Below are 16,802 nucleotides of genomic sequence, written 5' to 3'. Positions count from 1 at the left end.
TAAGATGGGACTGAGCTCCACAGAGGGGGCAGACAGTCGCCCTCAGCAGCGCCAGTTTGTGGATCAGAGCTTCTTGTCTGACGGCTTTGGATGCTCGGTCTTGACACTTTCTGCTGTGTTAGAAGAGTAGTTGTTGACCCTTTGGGTGGGTTCATATTGTGTCTTGCTTCCTACCATTTTCGTGTTTTGTAAATGTTGCTGCTCAGTGCGGAAAGTGGTTTTGTATCGGAAAGTTGGTGTGTAATACTAAGGGGTGCTGACAGTTGCCGGAGGCGGATGAGGAGGACAGGCAGAGAGTTACGTTGCTCCTGTTCCCAGCACCCACCTCTAAGGGAAGTGACATCACTGCATTTCTCTGGATAAACCACTTCAGGAAGTGAAATCACTGGTTTTCTGTCAAACTCATCTTTAAAAGAAGAAGCCAGACATACATCACTTACTTTCAGTGCCCACTTTTATAGAATGTGACATGACAGCATTTCTCAACACTCCCATCCCCGTTAAGGGTGTGATATCACTGGTTTTCCACCAATAACATCTTTAGGTGAAGAAACCAGATAAGTAAACCTCATTTTCAATCATCCACCTCTACCAGAAGTGATATTGCTGCATTTCCCATATTTCACTTATGCAGGATGTGACATCACAGCATGTGACGCCCTAGTGTCCTCCCTACTTAAATCAACTGCTCACCATTCTCACTGGACAACAGAAGCCCCACCCACCACAAGACCTCATTGCAAGCATCACCACCCTGGCACTCAAATTCGTCTTCCTCTCTGAGGCCTGTCTCCAACCCACATCACCCCAGACATTGCAACAGTGATCCCCAAAGAATATAAAAACATTCACCAGGACAACGCCAACAAACCAGGAGGAGAAACAGCTATCATCCACAAAGAGACCATAGAGTGTACCACCACCACCAACAATACCACCACCCCCATGAAACATCTCTACTTCAAGCTTCTCACAGATGACAAGACAACCATCAGAGGCACCCTCACATACTCATCCGCAGGCCCGCACTCCAGCTTCTGCAACGTCGCAGACTTCATTGCGCCCCTAGCCTTACACTCCAAGGACTACATCTTCCTGGGCGGCCTACATTTCCACACCAACAACCCAAACCTGAATTGACCCAGATCGTCCACGACCCTACACACACCGCAATACACACGCTGGACCCAATTTTCACCTCCAGAAACCGCATCAAATACAGCCATGCCACAGAACTGCAGCCCCCACACCGCCACCCTCAAGATGACAAACGCCCTGACACCGGTCGTGGAGCTAAATCTCAGAGACCAGTTGGGCGAATGTCCCGAACACCTCCAACCCTGCTACCGCCACCAACCTCGAACAGGGAGTGAAAAACTTCAATGCCTGGATCACCATTTGGGTTGTCCCCATCAAGGGCAATATCCAGATAAAATCCACCAAAAAGGCCAGCTGATACACCCAAGAACTCAGATCAGTGAAACGAGCCAGCAAACAGTTGGAGAAGAGATGGCGCACCAGCAAGGTCACCTCCAACAGGGCAGTCTTTAAGACCTCCCTCAAACTCTACCACCACCTGCTGCGGACAACAAAGACAGCCTTTCCCGCACGTATCAAAACCAGCGTTAACAATACCAAGGAACTTTCCAACATAGTTAAGTAATTCTCCAACCTGGCTGCCAGCGAGAACAACATCACAACCTCACAGGAGTTGTTTGACAACCTCGCCCACTTCTTCCATGACTAGATCACAACCATATATGGAAGCTTCCAACCCCAACCCAAACCTACAGATTTTCTCGACCGATATGCCACCTCTGTAATCAACGAACAACACACACAGACCATCTGCAACATCCTCTCCACCCAGGACACCACCTCCACCATGAAATCCATCTACTTGGGAGGGCCCCCAAACCCAAGCCAGCACCACATCTTCAAAATCAGAAAGCAAAGGATCGGCCAGGAACTCACCACCCTACTCAACACCTATATCACCACTGCAACATTTCCATATGCCTGGAAACATCCCAACGTCAGACCACTACTCAAAAAACACTCTGCCGACACCAGCTAAAAAAAAACTACCGGCCAGTCTCCTTGCTCCCATTACCAGTGAAGGTACTGGAAAAGATCTTAAACAATGAACTCATGACACACTTGGAGCAGAACCAGCTATAATCAAAACACCAGAACTGCCCTGATTGCAGCCACTGTCGACATCTGAACCCTCCTCTACCAAGGAAAAACAGCAGCTTTGATCATTCTTGGCCTATCGGCAGCCTTTGACACCATATCTCATCACACACTGATTGAAAGACTCCCCAGATTGGCTTCCAAGGGGATGAGCTCAGATGAATCACCTCCTCCCTCACCTGACGAACCCAGAGGATCCACCTCTCACCTTTCACCTCTGAACCCAAAGAGATCACCTGCGGTGTCCCCCAGGGCTCATCCCTCAGCCCCATGCTCTTCAATGCATATATAACCCCCCTGACCAACACTGTCAGATCGCCCAGTTTCAACATAATTTCACATGCAGATGAGACCTAACTCATCCTCTCGCTCACTGACGACCCCACCACCAGAACCAACTTCCACAGATGCATGTCAAACACCGCTGACTCGATGAGGAACAACTGCCTGTAGCTGAAAACAGACAAGAAGGAAGTACTGATCTTTGGCAACAGCAGCAACACATGGAACGACTCTTAGTGGCAATCGGACCTAGGGCCCACACCCACTCCCTCTGACCAAGCCAGTAACCTCGGAATCATCATTAACAACAAGCTCATCATGAAATCACAGATCAACGCCCTCTCCTCCGCAGCTTTCTCAATCTGCGCATGCTATGTAAGATTTTCAAGTGGCTACCCCGACACAGGAGATGCACCGTGACGCAAGCCATCATCTCTAGCCGACTGGACTACGGCAAAGCCCTCTATATAGGAATCGCTGCACACCTTCTAGAGAGACTACAGACCATACAGAACACCGCAGCCAGACTCATCCTCGGCTTTCCCCAATGAACCCACATCACATCTCACCTCAGGAAACTCCACTGGCGTCCCGTACAGAAGAGATGCCAATTCAAGCTGCTGACTCACAAACACGCAGTTCCACACAACCAAGGACCTGTCTAAATTAACCACAGCCTGAACTTCCACCAACCATCAAGAAGACTACGCTCCACCCCCTTTCACTTGCCCGTGAACCCCGCATCTACCGAAGCAGAAGTAGAGGACGCTCCTTCTCCCACATCACAGCAAAGACCTGGAACAGCCTCCCCCCGCACCTCCGAACCGTCACCTCACTTCCGGAATTCTGAATGTCCCTCAAAACCAGGCTGTTCGAATAAGCCTCTGGGGCCTGCAAGCGCCTGGATACCCTGTCGGGTGATTAGCCGCGCTTTATAAATCCAGATTGATTGAGATTGCCTGGCGCCCTTTGCTGAGCTGGGTTAGGATTTGGGATGAGGTCGAAGGAGGAGCACGGTTTGAATTTGTTGAGAATGAGGCGCGCATGTCACTCGACCGGGGCCAAAACGTTTCATGGCTTGAGCGTGTAATGGACTCTCTCTCTAAACTTGTGAGGAGGGAGATGTTTCCTAACCCTGAGGACATTTGCAGAGGGGTTTATGAATGGGTAAGGGACCTTTTTATGGAAAGGGCAACATTACTTAGGGAAGAGATGGTCCAAACCATCATTAGGAAACATGTCTCGGCAACTGCTTCGCTGGATATGGAGCCATATCTAACCTTTGAAAAAAACACCAATGGGGACAGATATATCTGCTTGCAAGACTCAGATTGAGCCTGCTTCATCAGAAGCTTGTTACAATCCCTGGGCCCCCAGGAAGTGACAAGAAATCCCCCAGGACAGCGTGCACTTGATGATGGTTTGCACTTTTTATAGGGAGCCCAGGAGAGCCTTTATTGCACCAATCCTAAAAGGAAGAGGTTTTTTACAAGTTTGCCCTGCTTTTTCATATTTATATTTGCTACTGGAGGAGTTTGTCGTTGGAAATGTTGTATGTTTTTTAAGCGCTGTAGTCTCTATAGACGGACATTCCGGGTGAGTCATTATGCATTTTTAGAACCTGTATAGCCACTTTCTTTTGGTGTAATATTCTTATGTACTGTTTTTTATGGATTTTGCTTTTACGTACTGTTTTTATATATTGCTGTTGTCTTTTTATGTTTTTCTAACACAAACCGAATAAAGAATTTGATTTTGAATGATAGTCACTCGACAGGGGGCGCTGCTGCAGCTCATGCATACCAAGCAATCACCCTATACATCCTTTGAAACTGATGACCGACCCCCGATCATAGTCTGATCGACGCTTGTAAAATGATCGATCGATCCCACGACTAGGTCTGTTTGTACAACAAGAAAAGGGCGCCGTGCCCAATCTCAAGAGGTGCACACTGAGGAGGGTTGCAGAACAGACAATTGTTAATGGTAGCGCCTTGAGCGGTGGGTGATGGTGCTAAGGCGCACTGTGCATTTATGCAGACTTGCTCACAATGGGGGTTGTGCATCGAGGAGCGCATTTCTGATCACTGCACACTCTTGATTTATTTGCACGCGATAACTAGGGCCCGGGGTCTTCGGGGAACTTGTGCTGTGTGTGTTTTTATTGTTTAACAAAACCCTTCATGCTGTTAGCCTTGAGTCTCGCGAGCCCTGCATACTGAACGGCGGCAGCAGCTTGCATTATGCACCAGTCCTTGCCGAGCCTGCTAAAGAGAAGCTTTACAGCGGAATTTCATTATAAACTCAATTTTTCCTTCCCTGAATCCATGCAGAGGAGAGAATGTTTTTATCACGGTATAAATCAGCCGGGCTCGCCTTCTGTGCGGTGTCTGAGCCGCAGCTCGCAAAAGGAGGGAGCTATATCAAAAGGAGGTGGCGAAGAGCCCCGAAGACACTGCAACAACATCTGCATCGGAGATCTGAGGGCCGCACAAGGACTTGCATCTGTATGCAGGGATACAGAGGGGGGGGGGGGGGAAACCAGAGTGCACAGACCCAAGGGGCTATCAATGAGGGAGAAACAAGAACGTGACAAGTTATTCTGAAAGTGCTTCAGATCCTGGGGAGCCCAGTGGGGCAGGGAGTCCTGCCCATTAGCCCAGGGTCCCCAGGTCTACGTCCGGCTGCACTGTGCCCTGAGAGGCCAAGGAACCTCCAGCAGGACTGTGACTCCCAGGGCACAGAGAGGCCAAGCAGCCAAGGCTTAGTGTCAGCAGCCTTAACAACCCGGAAATAGGTAACACGTGACCTCCATGCTGCGCCTTTGGAAAGAGAGCAGGGCTGGCCCAGCTGTAGTGAGTGTTTCTAGAACCCAAGACCTTCCACATAACACATGTCTGATCCCAACATCCCCAGCAGGACACAGACTAGACATCTGAGAGACTCCCTGGGTGGACAGACAGGAGGAGATTCAACATCTCCTCCCCCGACCCCCCCACAGAGTCAACCTGGAGCACCACCAGGCCCGGCTCCAGGAGTTTTTAGTTGGGTGGGCCAAGGGTGCATTTGGGTGGGCCACTGCGGGCCCAATTTGTCGCTTCTTGTGGGCGCCTACAAACCCTAGATGACATCATATCTACTTGCAGACATACAACGGATCGATTGTGTGTGTGTACAGAGCATGTGGAGAGTTATTAGAAAGTAAAAGCAATGTCTGGACCTAAGTGCAAACCCTCGAATCCCAAAAGACCAGGTTTCAACACAAGTGCTTCGAGGCCCGATGATCCACTTTTCTACCATTCCTCTCCTGTGCACCTTATCTCACAGCTGACCTTGGGCCCCAGCGCCATATCAGCGACCATCCAGCTCCACTTTCATTATTCCCATAAAAAACATTAGTAAAATCACCTTCAAACTTAAAACCTTGAATATAGCAGTAAATATAATTAGCACGCACTTTAAAGTATTTTCCACAGTTGCCCTAATGACCGGACTGCTAATTATATAAAAAGAGAAAGGCCATGACAAGGCCGGTTTTAGCGCTAGTGCAAAAGTCTTTTTTGGCGCCCCACCAATGACCTCTGTTTCCACAGACACCATTACTACCAACCTCCAACAGTGCCCTTCATCTCTCTGTAGACTATCCCCCTAATGACCTCTTCCTTGGATTCCCTCTCTGATACCCTCCACCAGCACCCCTCATCTCTCCGTAGCCCCTCCCTCTCATGACCTCCTTCTCGGATTCCCTCATTGCCACCCTCCAATAGTGCCCCTCATCGCTCCGTAGCCCCTTTCTCATATGCATTTCATTTGTTGTATAGCACTACTCATATCAGTGTAGGTGCCACAGTACATTACACCAAGCACAAATTATACAGAGACAATGAATCATACAAGTGTATGGGCCCAAACTCTTTTTAGCAACATTAAAATAATGAAAGACTGGGGAATTTCTAACTATATAGTAACACAACAAAAGTGACGTTATAACTATACCATTCATGTTTGTATGCAGCTCTTTGATGACAGTTTATAGGTCACTGTCCTATGTTAGGATTGTAACTTCTGAACTGCAAGTGACACAAGAATCTCGGTGACAAATGCAGTAACCCACTGAGCTATCCACATAAACTACAGCTTATCTGCATTTGAAAACTACCAACAAAGGATTGCTCTCCAGCAGGATCATTAATCACCAGTTATCTGGACATTTTTTTATTGTTTTGTAGCACCCACGGCCATGATAATGATCAAAACAATTTAAATGAAGCATACATAAAGTATGCACCTTGCTGGGCCTGTGCAGATTTGAAAAATAAAAACTAGTAACACATTCTCCTACTCCTTGTGTCACAGCCTGATCTGATAAGAAGCTGCAGGAGTCAGGAAGGGTGAATAAGAATAAACAAACCTTTCTCCAATGCTGAACAGAAATGGAAATATCCACGCAGCCCAGGATGGAAGGGGAAAGTTACTCGGTGTCGAATAAAGAATTTGTTCCCTTCGCCATGCCCCTATTATACTTGCACGACACAGCCCACCTCTGTAACTCTAACAGGAGTTGGGTGATTGGGGATGGCTTTGAGAAAGAGCCCAGGACCAATCACGCATCTCCCAGAATAGGAAGAAAAACAACGTTTGGAGGAACGTTTTAAATTAAAGTGCCAATTTCTATTGGCCTTCATGGCCACACTGCGAGGGCCAAGGCTCATGTTTGGGTGGGCCAGGCTCATGTTTGGGTGGGCCTGGCCCACCCCCTAGAAATGGGCCTGAGGACCACACAGCCGAGGGGCAGCAGAACTGGCTCAGGAAATGTCTTCAGCACACCTTGTACCAGTAAACTACTAGCCACAGCTCAGAGACGGAGGCGGTGGCCTGTTTTCTACAACTCACGGACGAAGAAGCTGTGCTTGCATGTCCTTGTGTAGACTCAGGCTGCACAGATGGGGTTTCCATATACTGGATACACTTAAACACTTACAAAACAATAATCTAATAACTACTGTTAGTAAGCTATGATTTAAAAAAACAAACCAAAAAAAACCTGGGTGCTATTGTTAGTTAAAAACGAAACTATCAGCTAGGCCAATAGAGACACACATTGTTACCGTAGGTTTATGATTGGTCGGTTTTAATGAAAGGCGGTACCTTCTCAGCCTTGTAGAGGACTTCCAGGATGTGGCTGAGCAGCTCGACACAGGCCTCCTCCTCCTCGCCCTTCTCCATCAGCTCCTTCATGATGTCCAGCATGAGATGGAGGAGGACGTCGCGACACACTGCGGAGAGAACAGACCATGAGCGTCTTCATTCTTCAGGCGCATTTACGACTGGTGCAGCGTGGTTCACGCAGAACACTGCGGCACCCGGTAGGATACGGGCGATCACCGATGGGCGCTACAGTGAGGCCGTCATTGACAGATTATTGGTATAGGGCATCACAGCAATGTACCCGCTGCGGTGCCCTACACCAAAGTGGAAGGGCAGGAATGCACCGTATTTATGGAATACGGTGCACTGCTGTCCTTTCTCCCTGCGCGGGCGCTGTTTCGGCAGCCTAGCACCAATGCACGCATCCTTTCTCCATGGTGCAAGGGTGCCTATGTTGTCGACAGGATTGCTTTGGTGCAGGAAGGGAGGGGCACCTTCCCACACACAAACAAGCCTAATAGGCTTTTTCCTTTTTCTCTGAGTGCTGCAGAATGTACATAGAAAGATGAAAATATGAGGAGAAATAAAGATATTTCTCTTCATTAAGCCTCACCTCGGGAGGCGTAAGGATTTGGAGCTTCCCCAAGTTCTTTTTCAAAACAAATTTATTTATTGGCATTTAGTGCAAAATTACATTGAACTACATAATTCCAACAATTACCCATAGGCGGGGAGTGGGGGAAGGGGAAGAGGGATAAGGCATACTCAGAGCATACGCGTAGCATAAATATATCACACTGAACTGAGTAATGGAAGTTATACATTAGCAGCACATCTGCGATCTTCAAGCGGGAGTCTCAGATATAACAGCAGGTGTGAAATTTCCAGATACATGCCTGGTGCACAGAATAGATAGTGTCTCGAGGACATGAATTAGGGCTGACTTCACAGTACTACCTCACATTATATATCACTATCTCCATTTACATCCATGAGTTCACCACTTCAGAATATCATACATCTAGGGTGTATCACGCGATCTCAAATACGTAAAGAATGGTTCTCAAATGTTGAGCCGGTATAGGCATCAGTTCCTAGTAATTGCCCAATTGTTCTTGCCTGTATGTTGCATCTTGCAGCCTTAGTGAGACCTTGGCAGCATCTTTCTTCTCCCAATGTTTAGCCAGTTGGCCCTTAGCCAATATTAGGAGCATAGTAGTTAGGCGGCGGGATGTCTGTGGCAGGTCTGTAACATAGCCAAGGAGGCTAACTATCAGTGTTTGAGGAATATGGTCACCAGTGATCTGTTGAAGTGTGGAATGTACATCACGTCACTAGTTCACAGTTCTTGGACATACCCAAACTAAATGTGAAAATGAGGCCTGAAGTGCTGAACCTCTTTCACAGCGCGCCTCTTCCCTTAACCCCATACGGTGAGGTTGGATGGGCGTACGGTATAATCGGGGCAGATATTGAAAGTGTACGAGGCGCAGTCTATGGTTGGGTGAAAGGGCTGTAGTTTGTTCACCTCAATGTGTCCATTGCTCAGCGGGTAAAGGCGTATCCGTGCCCAGCATCCATTTGGAGTGCGCTTTAGGGGTGCACACGGGCGCCTTATCATGCATAACAGTATAGAGCCTAGTGACAAACTTGCGATGTGAAGTGTTCGTCAGTATTTGTTCTAGGGTATGTAGTATTGGTAGGGGCTCGGCAAGCTGTCATGACGCGCTCGACAGGTGGCACGGAGTTGATGATATACAAATATATCCATCATAGTGGGACACAGAGTGTCTGTCGGTGCAGGTGGTGGAATGAATTGGCCATCTGGGTATAAAATAAGCAAATGTGAACTGGCGTCTATTATGCGCACATGAGCGCATGCCATCATGCTGTAGTGCTGGCACCATAGGGTCGTGTGCTATGGAGATGGAGGGAGCATATATCCAATTTAGATTTGCACATCTTCTCAAACCTCCCCACGCCAATCCAACACAGTCGACAGTGTCGGTTCCCGTACGTGTGGATTTGTATGTTCGATACAGTGCAGTGGAGAGCGGGATCCTGAAGGTTAAATCGGCCTCTGCCGCTATGTGTGGCTGAAATTTAACAGGATATAGCTAACAATGTAAATAGTGGGCATTGGCACACCATGCGTATAATGCCATGTCAGGTGCATTGAGGCCACCCTGTCAAAGAGGGATTGTAAATGTTTCCCATGCTATCCTAGGCTGTTTACCGCCTATACCGGTATCATGTTCGACCTCAGGCGTTTAAACTACTGCTGGGTGAGTGGCAGGGGGAGGTTCAGGAAAAGATATAGGAATTTAGGCAACACCACCATCTCGGCAATTGTTAATCATCCAGAGAGCAAAAGGGGGAGTTGATTCCACGCTGGGATCCTTTCTTCCACCCAAAACATTGCCCTACCGTAATGAGCCCGCCATAGTTTGCTCATATAGTGGCTGAACCATATGCCCAGATATCACACTAGTTCCGTTGCCCATTCCACTGAGAATTCAGAGTTGAATAACTTAGTGCATCTGTGAAGGGAGATAACAGATTTAGCAAAATGTATTGTTATACCAGACATACCTCCAAACAAAATGACCTCTGGAATGATGGGATTGAGGTTGTCTTGAGGATTTCTAATGTATATTGCAATATCGTCCACGAACATAGAGATTAATGCCCTTGCTCGGAATTTGAGCCCTCTGTGAGCATGAAGCTGACGCAGACGAGCCGCCAGGGGTTCCATGGCAATGGCGAACAAAATTGGGGATCAAGGACACCCCTGTCTAGCAGTTGGGAGGTGTACAGTAGCCGAATGAGGTTCACAAATCATGGGCTCAGGCCCAGATGTCAAAGAAGAGTGAACAGGAAAGTCCATTCCAAAGAATCAAATGCCTAAGTGGCATCTAAGAGGGTGGCGATCGCTGCTAGGTTCGGATCCACACCATGCATGACCGCGGACAATGTATGGAGGTTGTGTGCGGCAGACTGGTTGGGCACAAAGCCTGACTGATCTGTTTGGACTATGTCTGGAAGAAGTGTCACAACGCAGTTAGCGATAAGTTTGGCCAATATTTTATTGTCCACATTTGTCATAGATAATGGGCCATACGAATTGCATTGATTTGCTGGTTTACCAGGCTTAAGTATGGCAACGATAACTGCCTCACGACGTGTCAGAGGCAGTTCAATTGCCTACACAGAGGCCTGAAACATGAATCAAAGATGGGAGGTGGTGCTTCTCCAAGTTTACATGATTTAGTAAATTTGGGGCAGCATCAAAATCTACGGGTGTTGCGTGGAAACAACCACCACCATGCCCATGGAATGCCTGCTGAGCACAGAGTAAGGTGATTTGCACTGTGTCGCCTTACTCAAGACTTATGAGGCCACTTAAGCCACACGGAGTGGCCTTGCGTGGCTTCATAAATATGATTTAGAGTCCTGCGTCACACATGTGCCACTTTACATGGTGAAAAAGGGACGCAGAGCTCTCATAAAATAAAGGTTAGTCTGGATGTAAAGTGACATATGAGGCTTCCTGCAGAACGACACACTTCACGATACTTTGATACATGTAGTCTGACTCCAGCATCCTTTACCAATGCAGACAAAGACCCACTCACGAGGATTCAACACCCCTGGCACCACCTCCTGATCTTGAGAGAAACACACACAATAGTAGCACACAACACAGAGGTGTAGGAATGACTTCAACGGCAGTGCATGGACCCCAACTCTTCCGTCTGACAGCAGGATTCCCCCAATGTCACTCAAGGAGGAGGCGTGTCCCTCCCTTTGACTCACCAGTCCTCCACTGTCAAGCCCGCATTCCAGATCCATTACCGATGGCCGCAATTCCTTCAATTTACACCATCAGGGTTTCTTGGAAGGAGTGTTAATGACGATTGCCGCCTTGTGAACGGTTGAATGGTCGACTGAGGTGATTGGGCCAGAGGTACGTGAGTTCACCCAGGTGACAGTAAAGGAGACACGATGGGCCCGAATCACATAGGTAAACGTACACTTTTGTGCAGGTTTACTACCTTTCATTATTCATAAAGCTAAACCTAGACCAGAAGTCTAACTTTACTACTTTTCGGTATTCCCAATGGTAAAATTAGACCTAAAGTCTACTTTACTAGTTTTTGAAATTCACAAAGGTAAGTTACTATTAGTGAAGATAGACTTTTGGTCAAAGTTTACCTTTGTGAACACTGAAAAGTAGTAAAGTTACACAAAAGTGTACATTTAGCTTTGTGAATCGGGCCCAATACTCCCTCCAGGGCCGCTGTGAGATGTACTCTTCAGGGGCGGTGGGCTATAAGGCTGGGAGAGCTGTGGTTGGGCTCAAGAGCTCGAAAATCAACCTTTAAAGTAAAAGTTGGCGTTTGTATTGAACTTCCTCTTACAAAGAGAAGAACTTGAGTGACTATAAAAGAGTAGGTAGCCAGCTGGGCTAACTGCAGCAGAGGCAGGAATAGAAGGCTGGGAAAGTTGTGGTTTGGCACAATAGCCTCAAAAATGAATTTTCAAAGTAAAAGTTGTTGTCTGTATTGAACTTCCTCTGAAAAAGAGAGGAACTTGAGTGATCATGAAAGAGTAGTTAGCCGGGTGGGCTAACTGCACCAGAGCAGGCACAGCCGTGCATACATCCAGTGCCTGATGGCTGCTTCCGGCTACAGTCATCTTGCAGGTGGCTGATAAATTATCCCAAAACATCGGTGAGTCTATTCCTTCTAGGAAAGATACATGGGCAGTTGGCTAGTGCTCCTGCCAAGGAGAAGGAATGGGGGGTGCGGATCACCCCAAGATCCCCAGGGAATAAAGGAAGCCCAGGTAGGAAAGCTTCCATGGAGAGGAACTTGTCCCTGAGAAGTGGTTTTGGGGCAGCTGGTCGGCTTTGCTGGGGAGGAGTGGAAAGCGTGTTGGCGTGTAGCATGAAAAGAGTTTGCAGGGCACAGTTCATGTTCACAATCCACACAAGGTAACTGCAAGAGACTGGTTCGAGGAAGAAAATGTCTCCCACAAGACATTTTTTGCTTAAACCTGCACAAATTAGGCACAATTTAACACCAACAATTTATTATAAACATAAAATTCTTTACATTTCGTGGGTTTAAAAAACTATTCACCCAGGACTATTAATACGACCTGCGAATGATGAAACTCACAGAGAGAAGACATATGCGCTCCTGCCCCATGTCCCAGAGGACACAGATACAAGGTGCCATTGATTGAAGTACATTTGTCAGGTGTTGTCTTAAGAGTTTCAGCCGTTTATAACCTTTCATGTGATTCTGTGGGAAGGCCCTGTAGGGAGGGGTGAGCATGTCAACCAGACAGGGATACTTCTGACTGAGACCGTTGGGGCATCAGTGCACCTCGTGAAGTGTCTCGTCCCCATACGTTTGATGGTGTTTCACACTGCATCCAACGGAATTACCTTCATACCCGGAAACACGTAAACTAAGTGAGATGCATATAACAGCCGAACCAGCACATACCATCTCATTCTTCCTCTTGCCTTTGATGTTTGCTTTCCCTCTTGACAATGAAGCCCTGACAACATTCCCCTATTTATGGTTGTAGATGATTCAGTTCTGTGGCTGTCCTGCATATAACTTGGGATCCATTCATTTTATATGGGGGCTCTCGTACACCGATGATGAGGTCTAAGTTCCAACGCAAGAGGCGTAAGCCATCTGCTGGATCTGCCTACCTATGGTTGACTTTGCCCAGTCTAATCGGAGATGACTTATTAGAACATAGGTTTCAGCACGGTGGGTTATCTGGAAATAGAAACTTTGCGTGTTATGGAGAGTGTCCCGCACATGCCAGTATCGTGGTCAATTCTCTGTCGAGAGGTTACCTTAGAAGTGAAGAAATCCTAGTCACACAGGGGAAAGAAGCTGATATTTTTGTCCACTGCTGTAATTTGCTGACCAAAGAAAGCTTTTTGTTACACAGCAGTCTGTGATTTTTTTTATCGCCTCAGCAGAGGTCGGAGTGACTCCCAGCTCCTTTGGTCAGTTGAATGGAAAGAATTTGCAATCAGGGTCAACAACTTTGAGAAATTCAGTCTTTGTGCCATAGGGGTTGGCGGATCTATGGAATATGACTCCCCGGAATTCTGCGGCGTTACATAAAAACTCTGTGAGACTCCACGGAGTCCTGCCCACGGGCGGAGATAGGCACTTCGCACTGCTTGCGCCGGCAGAACATAATATTTTGTCCACCCATACTGACATCAGTAGCCCTTTTTCATCCAGACTGCGCACTGATGATTGCACAAATGGATGATGGGTTGAATATCTTCTGTGTACATTTGGACATGCAGGCGATGTTCTGCAATGGACATGCTGATCGAAGGGTGAGACAGTGAAGACTCCTGCGGGTGTTCTCAGGTGATGGGTTTCACTCTTGAAGAGGACGCACCAGTTCTGCTTTGATGACTATGAAAGCAATCCCATGATTGGCCCTTCTCAAGAATCCTCCTAGTGACAGGACCGCAGGATCGCATTATGCATCAACGTTTATTGCCAAGCTCCTAGCAGCACTTCCGAGTATTACATCACAAACACCAAAGAATGTCCAATACATATATAAACTCCATCACGGCGGCCATCTTCCTCTTTTAATTGCTGCTCCTTGACAGATAAGCACGTGTTTAAATGTTTCTCTTTAGTTAAATATTGTATTTCTGTGTAATATGTATACATTATAAATGATTATATTGTGAAATGTCGATAGTTTATATTTAGTTTGTGTAGAATTAATATTTATTTTTTAAATGGTTTAGCTTTTAAGTTGTAAAGACCCAATTTATGGGTCATTTAGAGGTAGGGAATGGTGGGTTAAGATTTGGATGTGAAGGTATTCTAAGACAGGCTTGTGAGGTTTGTAGGGAGTCATTTTTTATTAAAATATTATTAAAGTAGGCCTTTACCGTTGCGGTGCGAGCGTTGTTTAAATTTGAGTCGCTCGCTGACATGTATAATTCCAGGGCACGCTTAAGCGCGAGGGAATAAAGGAGATAAAGTTCCAGAACGTATTTCCTTAGCGCGAGGGAAGAAGTCTCAGCGAGGTTTTGCCTTGAGGTGTACCGTATCACTTCATAACGCACGTTGCGTGGTGACGCTTGGGCGCCATTTTAAGTCCTGTTTATGTTGCGCAGTTCTATTTATCGTAGCGCTGTCGGCAAATTTGACAATCAGCTGTTCTAGGTTAGTCAGCTGAATCAGAGCGCGGCGAGTAGCATTTAAAAATATTAAATATTATAGAAAGGAAGTTTAGGAAATAAGAGGTTTTTTTTGTTTTATAGTGTTTTTAGGAAGTTTGGAGTTTAGTTAAAGATAAAAAAATAAGAATTTATATTTAGAAGGTTTAATATTGAAAGGTACTTTAGTGTTTGAGATGGAGAACTCAGAGTGCGCACAGTCTTCTCAGACTGCGGATGCAAATTTCAGGAAGGCTGTAAAAGAGGAGATGAGATCCTCAATGAAAGAGGTTTTGGAAAGCGTGCTCAAAAAGAAAAAAAGAGCAGTGGAATGCTCAGAAGATGAATATTGGTCAATGGAGGAAGGGGCGGGAGGAGATGAGAGAAGATATGGAAAAAGGGCTAGAAAAGAAAAGAATATTGAGGTAGGAATAAGATTTTTGAAAAGAAATAAAGGTGAGCCTAGCGCCACAAATGAGGAGGGTGACCGTCGCGGCACAAAAGAGGGTGTCCAAAGCGGCACAAATGAAGGAGATAATCATGAGGAAGAGCTCCTAAATCAGGAGTTTGAAGAAGAGGCAGACGAGGTTGTGCTAGACAATTATATGGATGACGAAGTGGAAAAGGAAAGGAAGGAGAAAGGAATATTTATACGTCATCCAAGAAGCTCAGACTGGTGGCCGCTGCCACATGTTTCAAAGTTTCTAAAACTTTGGATTAAAAGTCTGCTTGAGAAAGAAGCAAGAGCAGTTATGAGGGCAGAGTTTTCGCGTCCGGTAGTGGACGGGAAAGCATGCATGACTCTGGATCTAGACCTGGATCTGATAAGTTATCTCTTCAAAATAGGGAGAGACCCCAGGAAGTGATTAGAAAGGGCACCTAAGCCATGCCAGGACCGGTTGTTGGATGTCTTAGGGTCTTTGGCTCGTATTTTAGACATGGCTGAGGAAGCAAAAATGAAGAGTGTACAAATTGATAATGAGCTCTTAAGAGGTTGGGCTCAAAGAGCCATTTTATTTTTGGAAATGTGAATTCAGCATTATCCGCAGAAGGAAGGAAAGCAACCCTGATGAAAATAAGCCCCAAGTTGGGTGACTTTGCAAAAAAGGAAACCACAGAAGATACGAGGGGATATCTATTCAGTGATGGCTTGGTGAAGGGAGTTAGTAAATATACAACAACCTTTATTAGTTTGGACAAGGCGCAATCTTCTCTTAGAAGAGTTTTTTCAAGAGGTGTTTTTGACAAGCCTGGGGCAAGAGCCTGTTTCCCGGGCCGAACCATCAGTAGGGCTCAATACCAGTCGCAGGGACGTGCTGCATTCAGAGGATTTCAGTCAGCGACTGGTTTTTACCCTCAGAGAGGAAGAGGTGGCAAAGCGTGTCAAGGAAGTGGGCGTGCACAGTTCAATCAAGGATCACAAGGTAGGTACGAAGATCATTACTGGTTCTTTCCCCTGCGAAGTAGGGGGAAGGTTACAATGGTTTTTGAAGAACTGGGAGTTAATTACAAGAGACAATTGGGTTATTCAGCCTGTAAAAGGTTATGTAATAGAGTTCGAGGAGAAGCCTTTTCAGTTGGAGGAACCAAAACAGTTAGTTTTTCAGAGGGATCTGAAAGAAATTGTTGCAGAGGAGATGAAGGAGATGTTGAGAAAAGGGGCAATTAAAAAGGTTTTGGAGAAGGATCATATATTTGTAAACACTGTCTTTTTTGTGAAAAAGAAAGAAAAGGGATGGAGGCCGGTGATAAATATAAGAGGATTACATCAGTATGTTGTGTACAGACATTTCAAGATGGAGGGGATCCATCTGTTAAGGGACATTCTTCAGGAGAACGACTGGTTGGTGAAATTGGATTTGAAGGATGCGTATTTCACTATTCCAGTTGTGAGGTAGAGTCGGAAGTATCTGCAATTCAGATGGATGGGGGAGCTTTTCCAGTTTTG

General features: G+C 46.5%; 1 protein-coding gene across 1 annotated transcript in view; it reads right to left on the bottom strand.

The window, feature by feature from the left end:
* Positions 1 to 16,802, bottom strand: part of LOC146863455 (dedicator of cytokinesis protein 2-like) — a 2,657,619-nt gene that overhangs the window by 1,657,321 nt on the left and 983,496 nt on the right. Inside the window, exon 26 of the mRNA XM_085642885.1 lies at positions 7,627 to 7,754. Within this exon, the coding sequence (XP_085499011.1) occupies positions 7,627 to 7,754 (128 nt within the window). The remainder of the gene's footprint in view (positions 1 to 7,626; positions 7,755 to 16,802) is intronic.

This window comes from Triturus cristatus, chromosome 2_2 (genome assembly GCF_964204655.1).
Source record: "Triturus cristatus chromosome 2_2, aTriCri1.1, whole genome shotgun sequence".
Taxonomy (NCBI): Eukaryota; Metazoa; Chordata; class Amphibia; order Caudata; family Salamandridae; genus Triturus; species Triturus cristatus.
This window is presented reverse-complemented; position numbering and strand designations above follow the sequence as displayed.